Raw genomic sequence first — 23686 nt, forward strand, 5'->3', positions numbered from 1 at the left:
CAATTTGGGAGACTGAGGCAGGATGACAATTTTAAAGCCAGCCTTAGCAACTTAGCAAGACCCTACACAATTTAGTGAGATGCTGCTTCAAAATAAAAAATTTTAAAAATGGACTGGGGCTATGTCTCAAGGGTTATGTGCCCCTGGATTCAATTCCCACTACAAAAAAAAAAAAAAAAAGATAAAAAAGGAAAATTTTAGAACTGAAAAGTTCAATAAGCAATGAAAACAAGCAAAAACAAAAAAAAGCCCTCAATGGATGGAATAAGAAGTAGAATGTGGAGGACAGAGAAAATAATGGGTAAATTAAAAGATAAAAGAAACTACATAAACTGAGTAGCAGAGAGAAAATAGAACAGTAACTGAATAGAGCCTAAGAAACTGGGGGAGTATAATACATATCTACTATTCATGTTACTAGTGTCCGCAATGAAAGAAGAAAAAGCATAGAGCTGAACAAATCTTCAAATAATACCTAATTTCCCCTAAATTAGTAAAACCAATTTATATATATATATTCCAGAACCTAAACAAATCCCAAACAGAATAAAACCAAAGAAATCCCTGCCAACACCAATCAAACTTCTTAAAACTTAAGACAAATAGTTTAAAAGCTGCACAAAAAAGCCTTAACTATTAGGAAAATTAATTAAAATAACAGTAGACTTTTCATCAGAAACCATGGAGGCCAGTAGGAATTGGCACACTATATTTGTAAATGCTAAAATTACAGAACTGTCAGCTGCAAATTCTGTATCCAATGAAATTATTTCACTTTAGAGATGAATAGAAAAATCACAGAATTTTCAAATGAAAAAAAATGAAAATAATTTGTCAGTAGGCAACCTACCCTGAAAAAAAAAAGCTAAAGGAATTTTTGTAAAGAGAAGAAAATAATAAAAAAGGGATTTTGACCGTTAATATAGGGGGAAAAAACCTTGAAAAGTAAAATAAATATAAATAGAACATGCTTTCCATTTGTTCAGTTTTCTAAATTATGTTTGGTAGTTGAAACAAAAAATTATAACAATAAATTTTTGATGTATAGAGGGACTATTTCAGACAATAATTTTATAAATGTGAAAAAGAAAGAAACATAAAGGAAGCAAAGTTTTCTTAGCACATATCTTGATCTCTGGTCCCTCATTTAATTATAGGGGAATTTATTGATCGGTTTCTCTAGTATTCCACAACTCAAGAAAAGCAAGGCACTGGCCTTTCAGCCTCTCAGTATCTGTGGTTGGGAAGACGATGGAATTGAGAAAAGGAAGGCAAATACACAGTGTAAGTCACATTTGTACTAAAACACTAAAGAGTGATTAAAGGCATTCTGTAGCAGAAAATATTATTTCTGGAATGATTACCTAAATGTTAATCATTCAATAATAGTTTCTGATGGTCTGACTGAACTATCATGTAACCCTAATTAAATACTTTTATCTTTTATGCTTTTTCTTTTTTATACCCATATCTAAAAAATAATCAACTCCTGTGGAATATGGTTTTATTTGGGATTTTCTTTTCTTAATTAAGGGAGGCATCCTAAGGTGTAGTTTATTAGTGCCTATCTCCAACTCCCACCCTGAACACATCTCACCTGCAGAATATAGCGAATTTGCTGTTTTGTAAACTCTGACAATCCTTTAGGAATCAATGATTCAATGTCTTCTGACTGTAAGAAAAGAGAAATTTATACATTGACCACAGTAGTTTTTTTAATCTTAGGGTCAGTAGTACACAGACCTTTGTGTAGTAAGGTACATTTTTAGGGACATTAAAAAGTAAATTCACTTTTTGATAAATAGTTTCCATAAACTGTATTTTTGTTCTTATCAATTCTTACTTTAAAAAATCAATTATAGGGCTGGGGATGTGGCTCAAGCGGTAGCGTGCTCGCCTGGCGTGCGTGTGGCGTGCGTGGCGTCCTCAGCACCACATACAAACAACGATGTTGTGTCTGCCGAGGACTAAAATAAATAAATATTTAAAAAATTCTCTCTCTCTCCTCTCTCCCTCTATCACTCTCTCTTTTTTAAAAAAAATCAATTATATAACTTAGGCATGGAAAGAACCCTGATTTCTAGGCATTTTTACCAAAAAGCTTTGGTCAACCAATAAAACATTCAATTTCTATTTTAAAAAGTAATTTAAGGATGGGGATGGAGCTCAATGGTAGAGTGCTTGCATAGGGAAAACAAGGCCCTGGGTTCAATTCTCACAACTGAGAAAAAAAATTAAAAACAAAATGGTCTAAGTACATGTATGAAGACATGAATGGTGTGAAAATACTTGGTGTACAGTGACTTGAAGAATTGTGCTCTATATATGTATTATGAAATGAATTGCATTCTGCCATCATGTATAACACATTAGAATAAATAAATAACTTTAAAAACAAAAATGGTCTGTTAAATTCCATTAAACATGTTATTTAGTATAGCTTTCTACAACTATAAGTTTTGTAGGGTGATATAACATTTTAGAAGCTGAATTTTTTAAAAATATTTTTGTAGTTGTAGATGGACACAATACTTTTATTTCATTTATTTATTTTTATGTGGTGCTGAGGATCAAACCCAGTGCCTCATACTTGCGAGGTAAGTGCTCCACCACTTTTTCACAATCCTAGACTCAAAGCTGAATTTTTAAATGATGAAACTTTGGAAAATAAAACTAAAGGTATTTCAGGGTTTATTGAGAAGTTACACAGAGCTACAGTGACTTTTGAGAGATTAAGGTGTTACCACAGCAACAGTGGGAAGCTTCAACTAATTTTAAGTGAGAAGTTGAAGTGCCTTTTTAAAGGCAATTTAGGATTTACTGAATTATTGTAATGAATTCAATATGCCAATGCATTGAAAATAAAAAAAAATAACACAAAAGAAGTGATTGGGCTTTTTATTGCACTGAAATCAGTTCTTTCTCTTATTTGATTATTTATTCCATTACAAGAAATTATTAACAAAATTGCATATGTAATAGAATTAATACTCAAATAATTTTTACTTTGAGTTGCTGGCCCATACAAGGTTTCCAAATATATTGAAATTAAATTTGCTATTTATTTAATTTTGTAGATTTCACTTTTCTAAAGGAGACAGTATAGGGTCAATGTAATTTTAAATGTTCTGATAAGCAAAGAAAAACCCTAACGTGACCGCTGACAGAACTTTTTTGTGAATTATGACTATTTTTATAGCCATTACAAAGGTATAAATGGCTACATCATTTGAAAGGAAAAATAATTATTTCTTTCAACACTTGTGTTTTCAGTCTAATTAAAGTTCTAAACTAAAAGAATATTAGTGCAAATATTGAAGCCTACTTTGTTATCTACGATGTTTTCTTTTTATCTATTTTTGTACTTACTTTATCTGTTGACTCGAAGTCCTGTTTGCTGCAAAAATAATATACCAAAGAGAATCTTTAGAAAATGCATTCACTGATAGATAATACATAAATGCTACTATTTCATTAGTTTATTTTTAATATATTGTAATAGTACTGATTCAATTTATAACCCAAATGAAAAATTTGAAACTGTCTAAAATGGCATTTTTAGTTTGACTAATAATTTCCCTTCAATTAGCTAATCTATTAAAAGCATCAACATCAGAATACAAAAAAAATAAATAAAATTTACAGAATTGGTTAGTACTCTATCCGTTAACACTAGTCCATTTGACACTAAATGTAGAAGTCTTCAGTGCTTGCCAATAAATACTATCTCAGTGAATAAAATAACCATAATAGGTTTTTTCTCTCTACCTCCACCTCCCTCTTCTTTTATTGCTCCTGATCAGTGATGATACAAGCTTCTCTCTGCAGTGTTTAAGTTCCTCATATCCTTTTTATCAAAATTAAATTTTGAAAGACAATACTAACTCATTCATTTTATATATATTTTATACAACAGTAATGAGCTTGAAAGTATTTGAATCTTTAAAACCTTCAACAAAGTGATCAAAATTTTGGTGGGATGATAGAATTTCTAGCATCAAAATGAGACTTTGGCCAGTGGATTTGAAAAACCCTTAGTAGGGCACAGTTAACTAGGCAAATGCTTCAGGAGAATTGTTAGTAGTTATACTAGACTGGTACTAGCTCCTTCGGGAATGGTGAAAACTGGAAATGATATAGTTCTAGTGTTGTCAGAGGCAACAGATAGACTTTTATTTTTATGTACTTGCTACCTCTGCACTTGATGGAAGAATTTGGCAAACATACATATGGTGAATATACTTCTCAAATAAAGGAACAGCAATGACAACAACAAAAAACAGTATATATGTTCTGACATGAAGACAGAATTTATTAAATACAATTTTATTATATTAATACCTGTATTTACCTTTTAAGTAATTGCTCATTTGTAACATACTGCTTACAGAGATAAGTAGGTTGCTCGCTCTGTAAAATCTCTTACATACATTTACAAAAATATACAAGCTAGTACAGAGAAAAAGACCTAAAGGTTCCATTTCCCAAGGTATGACAATATATGTGCAATTATCTGCACGTATGTATATGGTATTTCCTGTGTTGTCCAAAATAGAAATTGTGGGGAGGACGTAGCCAAAAAAAAATATCTATTTTTGAGTTGTTTCATTATACTAACTGCATGTATATATTTGAAGCTAAAGCAAGTCAAAATCATGAATCACAATTCAGTTTCAGGAGTCTTGAATTAATGTTAATGGGAATTATGATAATATGAATTTAAAAATAATAATTCTTTCTTCCTATTCCAATGACAATTTAGTATTCATGGTCCTAGTCACTCACTTCTATAAATAAGAAAACAAAACCAATGAACAAAACAAGGATCAATACATAGTATTTAATATTGGAAATTTAGAAAGTAATTAGAAAGCGTCCTTGAGACAACCTTCCTTAATTCTGAACTTGCAGACCATTCATTGCTGAACTCTATTTTGGAAAGAGAAAAAAAACTGGAAACAGAAGGAGGAGGGACACAAGGAGAAGGTGAGTTAAATTTGGGTTAATTAGTTATACATGATAGTGGAATGCACTTTAAAACATCATATATAATGGGGTATAATTTCTCATTGCAACTCTTTTTTTAGATGTTTTTATTTTAAAGACAGAGTCTTGCTTAGTTCCTTAGGTCCTTGCTAAATTGGTGAGGCTGGCATTCAAATTGTGATCCTCCTGCCTTGGCCTCCTGTGTCACTAGGATACAGGTACATGCCACCACTCTCAGCTTAAGTACCCTAATTCTAGATCCACAGTTCATATCCTAGGTTCATATTTCAGTTTTTATTACATACCAGATATTTAATATCCAGTAATTTGTCTAATCTCTATGTCTCAGTTTATTCAATTAAGTTTTATTCTAGTTAACTATATTCCAACTTTATTGTCTCATACTATTTATAAGTACAAAAAGTAATTAAGTAAGGGGAGTTAGATTATTTCATAATTAGTAAACACTCCAAGATAAATAAGGTCTTGTAAAATTTTGGTACCCAAGAGTTTCTGCTTGTCAGAGGTTATCAGTTTCTTTGTCTTCATTCCTCCTCCTCCTTCAATCTTTTGTTCCTCCCAACTTTTGTTTCTTTTTCATTAAATTCCTTCTTTCCAGAAGGTAAGATAGCATATAGTGAGTGCTGCTTTGTTTCTTTTTCAACCCAGTGTAATTCCAGCTACTATCCCTCAGTGCAGAAGGAGATATAATTCATAATGACATTTCTGTCTCCCTAATCTTCTCTTTGTTTCCACCTTCTCCTTGTGTCCCTCCTCCTGTATTCAATTTACTTCTCTTTCCAAGAGGATCACCTAGATCCAAATTAGGATCTAAGGAAGGGTTATCAGAAAAGCTAAGTCATAATTTATAGGTGAAAGATTACTCAAAAATTATTGAATCCATCTCAGGCCCTTAGTAGCTGCATGACCTTGGTTAAAAACTTACTGTCTTTGGGTTCTCATCTGAAATTTTATTGGGTTCAATAATATAAATAAAGCACTTTGTACAATGCCCCAGACATAATGGACACTCAATAAAATGATTGATTATAGAAACTTGGGGAAGATTTTTAAGGTAGTGAACTTGTGTGAAGTGATGAATTTATGAAATAGTTGTTTGCATAATAGGATAAAGGGATAATTGTTCAGGCAATGGGAGAAGGTATTAATCACGATAAAATGAAGAAGTAGCTAAAGATGAAATAATTCATTTATAATGGAACCAGTTCAAACAAATAGCTGTTTTTTTTTTCACTAAGAGTGATCAACTGTATGGTATGACAGTAAAGAATGCATTCATCTATTAAATAAATCATTTACTGAGCACCACAAGTTAAGGTTTAGATATTAGGTATTCCTAAAAGGTTATGAATAAGTCAACACAAGAATTGTAGGCAGGTGGGGAATAGATGGAGGAGGTAGGTGTATACTTTGTCCTGGATGAGTGATGCTCTCTGTTTCCTGATGGCTTTGTCCTGAACTACTTTCCCTCCTCCCCAACTTTCCTCCATGATGTTCTGCTTAAAATGGAGCAAAGGAGTCAATTGTCTATGAACTGAGATCTCTGAAACTAGGAGTCCCAAATAAAATTTTCCTCCTCTAAAATTGTACTTGTCAGTTCTTTTGGCAACAACAGTGAAAATGCTGACTAAAACAACATTAAACCAATTACTATGCTAAACAACAAGGACAATGAGGTAAATAAAACTGTTCTCATCAGGCTCTCTGAATTTTAGGGATAGTGAATGTTGGGTGTGGGCTGATGAAGGGAGTGGTAAACGAGACAACATATAAGGCAGAGTAAAATGGATCCAGAGTTACAATTTTTCTAAGTAGGAAGGCCACCTAAATAAGAAGGAAAAGATGAAGATAATGGTAAGGTTATAGTCACTATTCATGATAGATTAGGAAGAAGGGAGGCAAAAAATAGAAAATATATGGAAAAAAAGATTAAAAGAGGGGGCTGGGGATGTGGCTCAAGCGGTGGCGCGCTCGCCTTGCATGCGTGCGGCCTGGGTTCGATCCTCAGCACCACATACCAACAAGGATGTTGTGTCCGCCGAGAACTAAAAAATAAATATTAAAAAAAAATTCTCTCTCTCCTCTCTCACTCTCTCTAAAAAAAAAAAAAAAGATTAAAAGAGACTATATAGCAGGAAGAAAAATATTTTTGGCATGTACAAATAAATATTCATATGTATTTGTTAGTAAGAATGTATACAAAATGGCATATATGGTGTCATATGTGTTAATTTCATATAATGTGTACGATTATATATTGTAAAAATCATGTCTAAGAAGTAAAAGGATCTAGGTAATAAAAAGTCTGAATTGAAAAAAAAAGCTATTGCTTTTTTCTTATCTTCTGGATTATTCTGAATTTAAGGAGCTTTTATAGATTTTGCCTGACATTCGGTCATATACATGCTGTGATTAAAAAATAATAGGCAACTTTGGAGGTACAATCTATAGAATTCATATTATGACAATATGCTCTCATTTATACATGAATAGTTGATAAACTATTAATACATGTTTTAAATATATGTAATTACATATCATGATGTATAATACTTTATATATATTTATAAATAGGTATTTATAATTCACATTCATATGTAATATAGATAAAATGTAGAAAATTAGTATAATGTATACCATTTATATGTACTATATAATGTATTAAATATACATTGAGCACTGGCCTCCATTTATTCAGCACACATCATAGAAGATAAACAGTGGTGTGTTGGCAGTGGGACTATATCTTGTTTCATACATGTAATATCTTAAAACAAGTCATAGAATAACATTCATTTTATGTTAACATTTAAAATTATAAATATTTATGGGGTTCCACATAATGTTTCAATACATGTATACATTTCCTAACATTTAAATCAGGTTAAACTTATGCACCTTTTCTTCTTTTTAGTTGTCAATGGATCCTTATTTTATGTGATGCTGAGAATTGAACCTAGTGCCTCACACATGCTATGAAAGCACTCTACCAATGAGCCACCACCCCAGCCCAAAACTTACCTATCTTATCAAACATTTACCATTTCTTTATGGTGAACAAAAAAAAATAATTTTTTCTAGTTTTTTGAAAAGTACACTACATTATCATTATCTAATAGTCACCCTTCTGTGAAACAGCACAGCAGAACTTCTTATTTCTATTCATCTCTTACTTAGTACCAAATGATCAACCTTTCCCCATCCCACATCACTACTGTCCTCAACCTCTGGTAACCCCTATTATAATTTCCACTTCTATTGTGAGAAGTATTTCTTATATGAAATGGAGTCTCAGGGTAAAATTGAGTCTATTTGGTCATTGTCCATATAGCCTGGCCCATAACATTATGAGATCAACATATTTAGTTTCTACATATGAGTGAGACCATACAGTACTTGTGTTTCCATTCCTAGCTTATTTAACTTAATGATCTCCAATTCTATCCATATCATCAAAAATGATAGTATTTAGTTCTTTTATATAGCTAAATAATATTCCATTGTGTTCATGTACCACAATTTTTTAACTATTCATCAGTTGATAGAGACCTATGTTGCTTCTATTTCTTGACTATTTTGAGTAGTGCTACAATGAACATGGGAATGCAGATGTTTCTTCAACATACCAAATTCATTTTCTTTGGACATATACCTGTGAGTGGGATTGTTGGATCATATGTCAATTATGTTTTCAAATTCTGAAAGAATTTCCATGGTATTTTCCACCTTAGTTGTACTAATTTGCATTCCCACTACCCAGTATATAAATGTTCCCTTTTCTCCAGCACTTTTTATCTTTTTTTTCAACATATCATTTATATTTTTTAATTTTTTCCCCAAGAATTTGCTTTTGCTGTCAAAATATACTACAAAAGAAGACATTTGGTATTTGTTTTTTAGGGATTGGCTAGCTTCACTAAGCATAATCTGCTCTAGTGCCATCCATTTCCCTGCAAATTCTATGATTTTGTCATTTTTTATTGCTGCATAGTACTCCATTGTGTATAGATGCCACATTTTTTTAATCCATTCATCTATTGAAGGGCATCTGGGTTGGTTCCACAGTCTAGCTATTGTGAATTGTGCTGCTATGAACATCAATGTGGCAGTATCCCTGTAGCATGCTCTTTTAAGGTCTTCAGGGAATAGTCCGAGAAGGGCAATAGCAGGGTCAAATGGTGGTTCCATTCCCATCTTTCCCAGGAATCTCCAAACTGCTTTCCAAATTGGCCGCACCAATTTGCAGTCCCACCAGCAATGTACAAGTGTACCCTTTTCTCCACATCCTCGCCAGCACTTGTTGTTGTTTGACTTCATAGTGGCTGCCAATCTTACTGGAGTGAGATGGTATGCTCTTTTTTAAAAAGTCTATTAAAATACAATAATGTAGTAAAATATTTGATAGCTACAATTTCAAAGCAAAAAAATATGTTTACATTACCTTCCTCCAATTCTCTGCAAATGTTCTAATAAGCAATGATACAGATCTGTATTCTTACGGCTTAGGTCAGCAAGCAACTCTCCAAAATATTTGGGATCCAGTTTTTCAGGGCCATCATCCTGAATTATCACCTAAAACAAACATCAACAGCAATTATAAAAAAATTATGTTTTTCTAAATTCACACATATTGTGATATAAAATGTAAAAAGTAAAATGACCTATTAATGTTATCACATGAATTAAGCCCTAAATTTTCTTTATATCCGAGTTATCATTTTTTCCATAGGGAAGAAATTTAAAGAAAAATTAACACAGCAATAACATATTCAATCTCATTGCACTCAAGTCTACATGATCTAATGAATGTGAAACTTGAATAACAAATACTGAATATAGACTTAAATAAAACAGTAAAATAAATAAATAACCTCTGAATTCCTTATTATCACCACTTGGTTTTCTCATCTGCCTCCTGTGGGAAAAGAAAATGTGATATTTGACTTATGCTGACTATAGAATAATTATTTTCATTTACGCATACATATTTTCAGTGAAATCCAGCTTGGTTTACCAGTATATCATAAAGTTAGACTAAGAAAATTTATGTTATTCAATGTGTTTTATGTGTTTCTTGTTAGACTCTCTCCTTTTATTATTTGGAGTGAATATATAGTCAATCTGACATGGAAAAGAGTAGTTCCTGGTCAAGTGTTGAAAATTCATGGACCCAAGAGATAACTGAACTCCTAGACACAAATTATTATGCATAGAGTCCTAAATAAGACATAATTTATTGGTTTCATATCCATTACTGCCATCCTTTGGGTAAACCTGTAAAGTCAGTATCATCACACAGTAGGTTTAAATGTCATAGAATTTATAAATAGTGCATAAATTCTATGCACTATGATATATAAAAATACAAATAGTCCATAGATCTATATTTGAATATTTAATATAACCCATTTTTAAAAATTTTATTCAAGTTTTGTTTTATTTATTTATTTTTGGTACCAAGGATTGAACTCAGGGGCAGTAAACAACTGAGCCATATCCCCAGCCCTATTTTGTATTTTATTTAGAGACATTTATTTTGTATTTTATTTAGGGTCTCACTGAGTTGCTTAGTGCCTTGCCATTGCTGAGGCTGGCTTTGAACTTGCAATTCTCCTGTCTCAGCCTCCCGATCTATAATATAATACTTTTTAATGCTTACATGAACCTAGCAACTTAGTAACAATTTTTGTTTCCCAACAACCTCTCTGTTCCCATCATATCATGCTATTCCTGTCTTTGGATCTTTACTTGCATTGTTGATTGCTTAGAATATGCTCTATCCTTCTTGTGTGTGTTCAAATCTTACCTATCCTTTGAAACCCATCCCAAGATTATTAGCTCCTTGAAAATTGAGACTATGCCAATCAACAAGGCTAATTTAATTTTTGCTCTTTTGGGTTCAGTTTTCTTGAATATTTTTTTGTACATTTTTAAAATACTTTTTTTAGTTGTAGATGGACAAAATATCTTTATTTTTATTTGTTTTTTTTTAATGTGGTGCTAAGGATAGGACCCAGGGCCTCATGCATGCAAAGGAAGAGCTCTATCACTGAACTACAACCCCAGCCCAATGTTTTTGTACTTTTAAACACATACAAAGTCTTGTTCTCTCAGCACCCTCTCCCTTCCCCAAAATAAATTAAAAAAAAAACTTAGCAGTAAATAACAAGTCATGGTTTTTGGTATATCCTATAGTGTTTAGCACAATACTGACTAAACATTCTATAGCTACTTAGTAAGTACTTGTTGAATAGAAAGAATTTATCTGCCTGATTAGAAGTGACCCAGATTCTGAAAGGATTTTTTTACAGACTGCTCTTAATGCATCCAGTAAGAATGTTTAAAAAAATCAAAAAGAGTGTAGGCAAAACTTCTTCAAGAATATCATTGTGACTCCCAAACCTTCTTCTGAAGTGAAAATGGAAGAGCTACTTAGTTGCTGCAACTAAACTGAACTTGTAGAGTTAGAGGCTGACACTTCAGTTCTCCTTAGACTTCAAACTCTGAGCCATCAGATCCTCCATCATAGGCCCCTCTCAGGAAATGAAGGTCAAAACCAGCCAAGTCCCTATTTGAAGTAAGCTTAAATACTTAAATGTTTATTTTGTATTTTATGCATGCATTTCCCCTTATTGATCATGCATATTTTAATCAAACTGAGAGTAGCCTAAAAATATAGTCTCAATATGATTTTAAAAATCAAAATTAGCTAGATAAGAGGGTATCTTAGACTGTTTTCTTGGGTAACTTAAATACCTGAGGCTGGGTATTTTAGAAAGAAGACTTTATTAGATTTGCAGTTCTGTAGATTCAAGAGCATGGTACCAGTTATTAGTTCAGGTTTGGTGACAGCTTCATGGCAAATGGCATCAGAATATTGGTATTATGTAACAGAGTGATTACATGATGAAGCAGGAATCCAGAATAGGGGAAGGGGTCATACTTACTCTTTTCAGAACAACTCTTTCGGGAGAACTAATTCAAGGTCCCACAAGAATTACCTTAATTCCTTCTGAGGGTGATACCCCAACAACTTAACCAACTCCCATCAGCTTTGCCTCTGAAATATCTCACACAGCATCACCACACTGGGGATTAAAGCTTCCAACACACAAATTTTGGGGATAAAAAACACGTCCAAATCATGGCAGAGATCGAAGATCTAGGCATCATATGTCATCCCATTTATCTTGAGGATATTTTCTTTGCAGTAACTGGCCCCAATTCATCTCTCATCTCCCCATGTGTGTCCCTTCCAAGATGACAAATTTTCCAAGCAGAACGGGACATTTTTTTAGCCAAGAATATTCAAGTGCCAAGTGTCTCTTCTAGAATTTCCAAACAATTAATTGTATATGTTTAGTATTTGGCATAATGTTCTCTCAGCTGATAATATTTCTCCTAATGCTATGAAAATCATGTTTATCTTCCATTTGAATCATTGGAAAGAGTAATTTCATAGATGCAAATAATTCTTAAAATATTTGCTTTTGTGTATAAATATTCTCTTGTCATTGTGCTGCACATTGGTAGACTTTAGGTGCATAATTCTTTTGCACATGAATCATTAGTGCCATTAATAAAATTTTGCTTATGTAATTTCTGTGTGGTGGAATTTAAGCACTCAAAGAATCACAAAGGCCAAGACATGAAATTACTTAGATCAATATTTTATCTATGTTCAAAGCTAGATAGAGGTATTAGAAGCTTCTAAACAGAAACAATTTTATTACAAGAAAAGATAAATATAAGTAATATTTATTCAGTTCTTAACTATGTGTTCCAGGCACTGCACATGCACTTCACATACAGATTAAATAAGGTCATGCTTCTCACTACATACTTTGTTGCCACTACACTATATTGCTTTCCCAAGTGACCTCGATTATTTGTTTTCTTGGTTACTTTGGAATTGCACTATCCCTAAGTGTATTACTTTGGAGGTGAGTTGGGCTAGGACTTGAAACAGTAAGGAGTTTTCTTTTCTCAGAGGAAAACTATGCAAAATATGCCTGAAGTTCAGGCAATAAATTTTATTCAGCTAGAGAAAAGGTAAGAGGATTAAAGTTGAAGAATGAATTATTATATTAAAAGAAATGTCACAGTAGAGAAACCAGAAGAAAAAAATAACTCTTATGTGAATATATTTCTTGTCATTTTTTAGAATTTATGATTAATAATAATAATCAAGTAAAACTCAGTAGAAACCAAAACTCAGTTGAGTTCAAAATTTTGGAGTTGTGAGAACAGAGGAATTCAGATTCTCACCTAGTGTTAAGTGTTTAATAAGACTAGTACTCAAGAATAAAATGAAATTTCCTAATCACAAAGTGTGTTAGCCATTTTTTTGTGTTACTAAATCATAAATTCTTAGAATGTCTAAATGTTATTGGAATTGTTTGTGAGTGTGTTTTGGCATAGCTTTTATTTTTTAGTTTTTTTTAAAGCATATGGGCATAATACCTTTATTTTATTTATTTTTATATGGTGCTGAGGATCAAACCCTCACACTTCCTAGGCCAGCACTCTTACCACTGAGCTACAACACCAGCCCTGGCATAGCTTTTAGTGTTGGCTCAAAGTCATGTTATTATTGCTCTGAGAAAGCCATGATAAGCGATCTCCCAAGGAAACATGAATTCTTTGGGCCAGAAGAATTGTAATAGATGGAGATTTTCTCTTTGTTACAATATTGAGTTGATCGGATACTCAAGATATATACTCCATATTTACTCATCTACCTAAAGAAGGAGAGCTATCTCAAATGTTAATCTTTGATAATAATTTTAGCTGTTCACATATAAACAGGGGAGGAATATAGACTGCTCCAGATATTTTGTTCCAGATATCCAAAATGTGGTATTTCTTCAAAAAGTTATTAAAAGATTCATGAACACGTGACAATGAAATACTTTCAATCAGATCAATATTTGATTATAACAAATACCAAGCTGTCCTGTTCCTTTTCTCTGATTGCAGATGAGAAATTCTTGATAATAAAGACTCCAGAAACCTAAGGCAAAACAACCACATTTAGGTGTATAGTCAGATTAATGGTTACTTCAGAATTTCTGAAGAAAGTAAATACTTTTCAAAGAGAAAACATAGACCTCATCTCACTACTGCCTTGGAAATTCTTGTCCTAATTCTCTCTTGTGGTTTTATGTCATATTTGTGGTCTATGAGATTCCAGAAATAGTAGGTGAACTTTTCTGGTTGTCTCTATACTGTATCAATTTTCATACTTCAAGATGATTTTGACCAACTATATTTATAAAGTTCAGTCACAGTAATTTTAGAGCCCTGTAGATAGTAGTTACACAAGTGTTGCTAATTTCACCTGAACTATCTTTTCTTGCATGGTGCCCCTCAAGCTTAATGGTACACACCCTGTGAGGATGTTTCTCCAGGCTGGTTTGCAGTGAAGGAACAAATCATAATTCAGTATGATAGTGTATTGGCTTAATTAAATTTATTCCCACTAGGAACTGGCTTAAGTTGTAACTATTAAGTCACCATTCAGAAGGGCAGATTAGCAAATTATAAAGTGATTAAAATACCATGTTATATAAAAGCAATTAGGCATTAAATACCTAACATTCTAAAACTCATGAACATGTTAAATAATGAGATCTGTTGTGCTTAGATTCCACTGAGAAATAACTTGTGAATTGCTGCATGACAATGAAAATATATTTTTCAAAAGTAAAAACATATAAGTAATGTCTATATAACCAGTAAAGCTCATAAGGATATGATGATTTATAGATAAATAAGGTTACCATTTGATTAATATTGCTTTAATTTTGGACATTTAATAGCTATCAGACTGATTCAAATAAAACTTAATCCAGTGGGTACTAATCTCTGAGAAAATTAAATGTATTTTAGGTGCAACATCATTTGGTTGCACATATTTTGTACCACAAATAAGAAGCAATCTTAGAGAAAAAGTATAATAATTTTCGGTTCTGAAAATTCTTACTGCTATTTTAATCTGTGTACATATTGAATAAAGAAATTATGTATTGGGGCTGGGATTGTGGCTTAGTGGTACAGTGCTTGCCTAGCACATGTGAGGCCCTGGGTTCGATCCTCAGCACCACATAAAAACAGAAAGAATAAACAAATAAAGTTAAAAAAAGAAATTATGGATTATACAGTGCCTGTTACATATTAGATTTTCAATAAATATCAGTGAACTGAATTTACTGTACAATAATAACAAGTCTAAAATAAATACTTTTTTACTTGTGGTAGTTAAGTACTTAATCACCCAACATATATTTATATGTGGATGAACTTAGACAGCAAAGTATTACAATTGAAGAAAAATGAAAAATTGAAGTCATACTTCCTGGTTGTGGGTTAAGTAAATTGCTTAACATTTGTGAGCCTAGGTTTTTCAACTGTAAAATGTAGGTAATTTAGTACCTATTTTACAAAGTTATGGAAGGTATCAAATAAAATTAAATAGTGGGGGTGGGGAGCAGTCTACCTATAATCCCAGCAACATGGATGGCTGAGACAAGAGGATCACAAGTTTCAGGCCAACTTCAGCAACTTGGTGAGATCCTGTCTCAAAATTTAAAATAATAATAATAATACTATTTAAAAAGGGCTGGGAATGTAGCTCAATGATAAAGCAGCCCTGGGTTCAACCCCCCAGTATCAAAACAAATAAATAAATATATGGGGGTAAAATGCTTTGTGAATTGTTAAACAATCATGCAAATAATGATTTTATTTAATTTAAGGCATATGGATAATTTTCTATTAGAATTATGATAAAAAGAATATAAGAAAATTGTTTCTATTTAAACATTCTCACCTTCTTGGAAGTAGAGATACTGTCTTAGTATCTTTCTAAAATTTCATCACCTAGAATAGTGCCTGAATAAGGTAAGTGCTAATAAAATATATTGGATTAATACATTAAATATCTTTATCATCACAAAAATATAATAATGCTGATTCTGCATCAATTTATCTCATTAATCAAAATATATATTAGGGACAGCCCTTTTAACAGCCTAATGATGCAAGATAAGTAGTGAGGAAATTGTAATCAAGGATGAAATTGGGAATACATATTAATTAGAACTGATACAAAAGCACTGGTTGGAAGAGTTGCCTTAATAAAGCTCACTTAAGTGCCCTTTTGTAAAGCTTAATCAAGGTTTTTCTGACTTCCTTTTGGGGTGTGTGTGTGTGTGTGTGTGTGTGTATGTATGTATGTAAATTTGATATTATATTATAAAATATTGTGATTCCTCTATTCACACCAATTAAAAATCACATTGGTTGTGGGGCCAGGGCCAGTGGCAGAGAGCTTGCCTAGCATGGATAAGGCACTGGGTTCAATCCTCAGCACCACATAAAAATAAAAAATAAAATAAAGACATTCTGTCTATCCAGAACTACAAAAAAAAACCCACATTGGTGGTTTGCATAGTCATTTCATAAAGAGTATGGCTAAGTGAATAATAACATTTATAGCTAATTAGACAATTAAATGTATGATATTTTACTATAATACAAAATAAGTATTAATAATTTATAAAGCTTTTATTCTCATGGACAATGGAAACTTTATTTTTTTCTTTTTGTTTCAAGGGTTTCTTGGAAGCTCAGAGCCAAAGTTTTGATTCAGTTTTAATAATGATAAAACCCTGTGGCCTGAATTTCTGTGTACTTTTCCCTCTGGTGTTATCATTCCATTGTATTTACACTGTAATTGACACTTATGTCTTTTTCCATTCCACTGCATCTTATCGATTCTCATAAGCCATTCCAAATTTCTTCAAATGAGAAAGGATGTATAAATGCATAAATATATAAGCATATACATCAAATAAACTAATATGTATTTTTAAAATACATAACATCTTGGTAATACCTTTGTTGCTACCTTTTCCTCTTCTCTACTTCTCTATCATTTCTCTTTCTTATGATTCCTTAACATATAATTTATTCAAAGGGTGGAAACCCTTAGCTCATATAAGCCAGTCTAGTGAAGAAACTTACTGCACATATACGTTGGCACCTTTAATGCAACCTCTCATATATTTTAGCTTTCTCATTAAACTGAAGCTAAACTCTATACCCACAAACCAAATACAGGGTTTACAGGGTCTCAGGGGCATGAGTCATTCCTTCATTAAGCACATATTTTGCTGAGAACTTAGTAAGCACTGTCTTAAAGTACTGTCCCAAGTACTACTAGAAATACAATCAAATAAGCAATTGCCTCCACAAAGTCTTCATAACCTTTATAGTCTTTCAGAAGAGCTACATATACACCTAAATAGCATTAATGTAAGGAACATACTGATTAATAATGAGTCTAAATACAGGCACAAATCAAATGCTTAAAGAATTCTAAGAGACAACTTTCAGCAAATACTAAAATAATTTTAAGAAGGATATAACTTTCAGCCAGATAATGAAGATATGTATACAATCAGTAAAATATGACAACTGAATAGGTGTGGAGTGGCAAAATAGAGGGAAAATTTAAAATGATATTAGATTTTAAGTCTGATAATTAGAGAACTGGAGACACCATTAATAGAGATAAGAGACAGTAAAAATCTGGCATGGTCAGTTGCAGGTGACTGTGGGACAGTTAAGTAGAGATTCACATAGACAATTAAAATGACATATTGCAGTTGAGGAAGAAATTTCCAGTAGGTGTCCATGTAGAGCTGTGGCAGAAGTCAAGATTTTATATTGTCAAGATAGAGATGGAAAAGATAGGAAAGGTAGCAGAATACAACAGTTACTAATATGGCATTATGTAAAAATGTGGATGTGTAACCAATGTGATTCTGCAATCTGTATACGGGGTAAAAATGGGAGTTCATAACCCACTTGAATCTAATGTATGAAATATGATATGTCAAGAGCTTTGTAATGTTTTGAATAACCAATAAAAAAGAAAAAAAAAGAGATGGAAAAGAAAGAAGAAAGGGGCTACAATTGTGTCCTTAGGGAAGTTTTTCTTGTGACTGAGTAGAGAAGAGCCTGAGAAGATGTTATGGATGAGATATGAGGTACCCCCTAAAGCTCATGTGTGAGGCAACACAAGAATTCTCAGAGGTAACATTAGATTATGATTAGATTATGAGTGATATAACCTAATCAGTGGATTAATCCACTGATGTGGATTAACTGGGTGGTTATTGTAGGCAGGTAAGGTGTGGCTGGAAGAAGTAGGTCCTTGGGGATGTGCCTTTGGGGTTTGTATTTTGTCCCTGGTGAGCAGAGCGCTGCCTCCCCCCACCACTTTGACTCCTGGTTGCCATGTTCTGAGTTGCTTTCCCCTGTGACTCCCCCCCTTTCTTTTGAGGGGGATGGGTCCTGGGGATTGAACTCAGGGGTACTTGACCACTGAGCCACATCCCCAGCCCTACTTTGTATTTGATTTAGAGACAGGGTCTCACTGAGTTTCTTAGTGCCTCACTTTTGCTGAGGCTGGCTTTGAACTCGTGATCTTCCTGTCTCAGCCTCCCGGGCCACTGTGCCCAGCTGCCTATGATGTTCTGTCTCACCTGGGGCCCCAAGCTATTGAGTAAGCCAAAAGTGTACTGAACTCCTGAAACCATGAGTCAAAATAAACTTCCTCTATGTTGTTCTTGTCAGATATTTCAATCATAGTAATGCAAAGCTGACTAAAACAGAAGAGGACTTGGAAGCAACAATAAAGTATAATGGAAGAATATCTAGAATGGATAAGTAGTACCAAATGCAATAGAACTGGAAAAAGATGAGGACTGGTATGGAAAGCTGAATTTGGAAACTTGGAGGTCAATAAAAGAAATTTCAGAAACATAGCAAAGCTAGAATATATTCACAAAGTGTTAAGAAATGTGTGGGTAGTGAGGACATGGAATCAGTGAGCATGCCTTCCTCCTTTGTAAATTTTGTGGAGGTAAAAAACAAAAAAAGATGAGATCCTGTCAATAGAATGATAGGATTGCAAATGGAGTGAAATTGAAAACAAATATAATCTTAATTATTAAATCAAAAGAAACAAGATTTCTAAAGGTATAGAGAAATTTTTCAGTGAAGTGAGTGATTGAAATTCACACAGTGAACACAAATTGTGGTCCTTGGACCAGTAGAAATAAGATAATCAAGGAACTTAGAAATTGTCAGGCTCCAGCAATCTCTACCTAAATAGACCTTCCAACTGATTCTGGCACACATTAAAACTTGAATTGCACTTCCCATTTTCAGTAGAAGGCAAAGCCACCTAAAGGGAAAGAACAGTGATAGGACTTGTAGTAAAAGTAGGGAGGAACAGAAAAGGATTAGACATTAAATACTGGTAGCAAGTCAGTTCGAATTAGTAAAAAGAGTTGCCAATTAAGGAGAGAGGACAATATGACAGAAGTAATCTTTCCTAGATAAAATTGGCTTAATTTAGGGACTTTCTTCATCACACAAAAAAGTCAAAATCTCAGAACAGAGAAAGTAGATGGTAGTCTACCCAAAGTAAGAGATCTGTACAGCGAGGACAATAAAACAGAATGCAACAAAAAATTAATCAGCTTCAAGGAAAAGGATTCCTGAATTGGTTGACAATGATGTCCAGCTTGGCTTGGAACTGAGGGCTGGATATCTCAGTGAGAGCAAGGTTAAGAAGAAAGGAAAGCATAGAAGATGAGGTAATAAAGTGATGATAAGAGACAGAGACATTCAGTATTCCAGGTTAAATAGTTTTAAGTGACAATGTAAGTTCAAGGAATGACCAAAGTCTATGTGGATTGAATACAAAGAAATGAAGAAATTAAAGGATATGAAGAACTATGAGGACAGAGTGTGGGAAAGATTACTGATATGGATGGTATAATTCTCATAGATGATTCCAGGACAGGGTCAGTGGAAAGTGGATAAAAGATTGTAAGCCACTTGATGAAACTTTTGAAGGATGACGAGAGTGACCATAAAGTCAATAGATAGTTGTTATTGAGGCAAGAAGGATGGTGTATGTGTATTACTGAGTCTTAAGGAAAGTAAAAGGTTGATGAGAGATGGTTGATCAAAAAAATCAGAATATTTGACTGAGTATAAAATTATATTGATGGGCTGGGGATGTGGCTCAAGCGGTAGCAGGTTCGATCCTCAGCACCACATACAAACAAAGATGTTGTGTCCACTGAAAACTAAAAAATAAATATTAAAAATTCTCTCTCTCTCTCTTTAAAAAATAAAATAAAATAAAATTATATTGAGAAAAGTATTAGTAATTAATATCAATAGAAAAAATATAGTTATACTAATAAAAGAAGCAAAACAACACACACATAAATTTAGTAGTAAATACTATTTGTATTGCAATAATGACATAAATACTGAACACTAATTTAGCAAGCAAAAAGAAATATGGATATTTAACTGTGTTGGGATGGTGTAAGGGAGGAAAGCAGGTGTTGAAGGATTAACAAAATCTTTATGTACCAGAATTATCAACAGAAAATATAGAACATTTGATAAATCAAGAAATATTAGCATAAATATATGCATACTATTTATCTAGTGGAGGTAGGTGGTAGATTCCAGAAAACAAAGCTAAGAGTTGAAAATGGTTGGCCTCTGTATTTCTGATCTGGTTGGTGAAATGGGCTGGGACAGGGAATTTCTATTTTATGTTGTTGATGTCTATTTGAAATTTTAAGCTTACTGTGTTAATAAAATATAAGTTCTAAAAATAGTAAAAAGTAATAATTGTATAAAACAAAGGGGATAATGCCATGGAACAAAGGTGCATCATAGCAGGAAGTTGCAGGAGGTAACAGGAGAAAAATATGGTGCCCAAATAGATACAAATTAAATTTTTGATATGGATAGCAGGGTATCGAAGTTTGCACAAATTACTCTCAATTTCAAAATAAGAATGAAAGCAATAAATATGAAGAAGGACTTGAGCCACAGGTTAATCAGTGAAGATGTTGTTCACTGAACTAACCATGCATCAAATTCCGTCATTGGTGAATGACTTATGTAAAATAAACTTTGTAAAAATCTTCCTGAAAAGAAGACCTGCCAGAAAATGTATTTGACACTAAGACTTGTGTTATACTGGTGTTGACAACTAAGGTTTTAAATAATGGAAGAAAGACATTATTACATCCCAAGTTGGAGTTGTTTTTCCATTGGATACGTCACTATCTGAGTGGGCAGGATTGTTGCCTTTACAATCTTCCTGTGACTTTAAATGTTTCCTGGAAGCCATAAGCCAAGTTCAAGAGATTTTAATACACAATATAAATATTTATTTGGTCTTTCTTATAAACACCACCTTATGACAACTTTTAAAATGAATTCAGCTGAGCTTTTCCCTGTAACTAACATTTGTGAAATCATGCTTGGCAATGGCAGGAAAATGATCACATGATGTTATTAATTTCCCAAGGGACATGGATAGAGATATTTTGAATTTAAAACCAAAATAATTCTGAGGGAGGGCCATGAAAAATATACATATATTGTGAAGTCAGGCTTTTGGACACCTGATTTTGAAATATATTTCAAAGTCTTTTCCTTTGAGTCAAGCATTTTAAAATACTAAAAATAGTATTATAGCTCAGTGATGGAGCACCCATGTAGCATGCATAAGACTGGTCCCTAGCAAAACACACACACACACACACACACACACACACACACACACACACACACACAAATAGCATTATAATGGAACCAATGTATTATATTGATTTTTTTTTTAATTTTGAGACAGGGTTTCACTAAGTTACTGATGCTGATCTTCCTTCACCTAAATCTCTGGCTTCATCCCTCAGGCCTCATTTATAGATGGCAGGATTTATTTTCTGTTTCCAGAAGCCAGGAAGTGTGTTCTGAACATTTAAATGGCTCTATCTAGGAGAACCAAAGAGGAGAGCCAGAAGGGACCCTAGAAATCATACACCAGTCACAGAGGGAAGGTTTTGTGTCATGTGCTGACGTCTGCTGATTGGCAGCTGAGGTGAGTTCCATGCTGAGTGGTGGGGCTGACCACCCACAGCTGCCACGAGCTCAGCATCAGGTGGTCCAGCTGCTCAGTTCCTACCTGATCGAATCCAGGCTCCCATTTCAAAGGACAGTGAACTACATTTCTGTCCCCATGTCCACCATACTCTGTGTGTGGTGTCTCCCTTCTATGTGGCTTTGCACACAGCTTATGTCAGCTTTTATGCGTTCTGAGCCTGCTGAGAAGAGCGGGGCTTCATTTCTCTGTCTGGGCTCCCAGGGCAGGTAGTAGGTAAGTAAGGTCTTTCTTAGACTCAGCCATTGACTCAGGCTGTCTGGGACCCCCCTGGGGTTCCCCCACACTCAACCTAGTGTATTCGGGCTGAGGGAGGGTGTCTGATGTTTCTGGGTGCCCTCCTGCCCGCAGGGGTTGCTTGTGACTCACCAAGCATGGAAATCCACGGGGCTTCATGCCCTGCTTCTTGCCCTGAAAACCATCTCCAGCAAGCCAACCACAAGGTGTTATCATCTGAGAACCACTGAGATCACTCACCTCTGGGCCATTGCCCCAGCTGTTCCCTGTTCAACCAAATTAATTACAGGAGTCCATGCAGCTCAGCAGAATCAGATTTTATCAAATCAGATAATTAAACAGAAATCCTATGTCCTTTCCACTTTACCATGCTACTTCCAAAGCATAACTTTAGAAAAAAATTTTGAAATGGAACAAATTTTAGTTTTAAAAGATCCTAAATTATATCTGCTCTATTGTCCTTTAAAGAGACTCTTCTACCCATGAGTCACATCTATACAGACATGTAAACACCAAGGAGGCTAGAGTTACAGAACTCTTTCCCTATGCTCCTTCTTCCATTAATCCTGTAAATCTCACCTTTATCCTCATAAAACACTGAAAAATTGTATCTACACAAGAAGCCTTCAAACTTTAACAAAGCTACAGAGAAATACCAAACTATACTGTGAATAGTAAAATAGGAGTGATATAACTGGGCATGGTGGCACATGCCTATAATCCCAGTTACTCAGAAGACTGAGGCAAGTTTGAGGACAGTTTCAGCAACATAGCAAAATCCTGTCTCGAAATAGATAAAAAGGGCTGCAGTGTAGGTCAGTTGGTGGAGTTTCCCTGGGTTCAGTCATCAGTATTGTTAAAAAAGTGATATATTAGTTACTAAACACTGCCCATTTTCTAAGTACATAGTAAAATGTCTAATTAAATATATTTTTACATGTACTAAGGTAGTGATATATACCATTACTATTGCCATTGGATAAAAATTCTTTCCTTGTTTTTTTTGGGGGGGAATATCAAGGATTGAAATAAAGGGACACTCAACCACTGAGCCACACCCCCAGTCCTATTTTGTATTTTATTTAGCCACAGGGTCTCACTGAGTTGCTTAGTGCCTCACTTTTTTTGAGGCTGGCTGTGACCTCCTGATCTTCCTGATTCAGCCTTCTGAGTTGCTGGAATTACAGATATGTGCCACAGCACCCAACCTATACAAAATTTCTTTTTTTTTTTTTAAAGAGAGAGTGAAAGAGGAGAGAGAGAGAGAGAGAGAGAGAGAATTTTTTTTTAATATTTATTTTTTAGTTCTCGGCGGACACAACATCTTTGTTGGTATGTGGTGCTGAGGATCGAACCCGGGCCGCACGCATGCCAGGCGAGCGCGCTACC

General features: G+C 33.8%; 1 protein-coding gene across 1 annotated transcript in view; it reads right to left on the reverse strand.

The window, feature by feature from the left end:
• POF1B (POF1B actin binding protein) overlaps positions 1–23686 on the reverse strand; it is a 69759-nt gene that overhangs the window by 13074 nt on the left and 32999 nt on the right. The window contains exons 6-8 of the mRNA XM_081276419.1: positions 9449–9579; positions 3370–3397; positions 1598–1672 (exon numbers count right to left, since the gene is read on the reverse strand). Of these exons, the coding sequence (XP_081132545.1) occupies positions 1598–1672; positions 3370–3397; positions 9449–9579 (234 nt within the window). The remainder of the gene's footprint in view (positions 1–1597; positions 1673–3369; positions 3398–9448; positions 9580–23686) is intronic.

Source organism: Spermophilus citellus (assembly GCF_964194105.1).
Source record: "Spermophilus citellus genome assembly, chromosome: X".
NCBI lineage: Eukaryota > Metazoa > Chordata > Mammalia > Rodentia > Sciuridae > Spermophilus > Spermophilus citellus.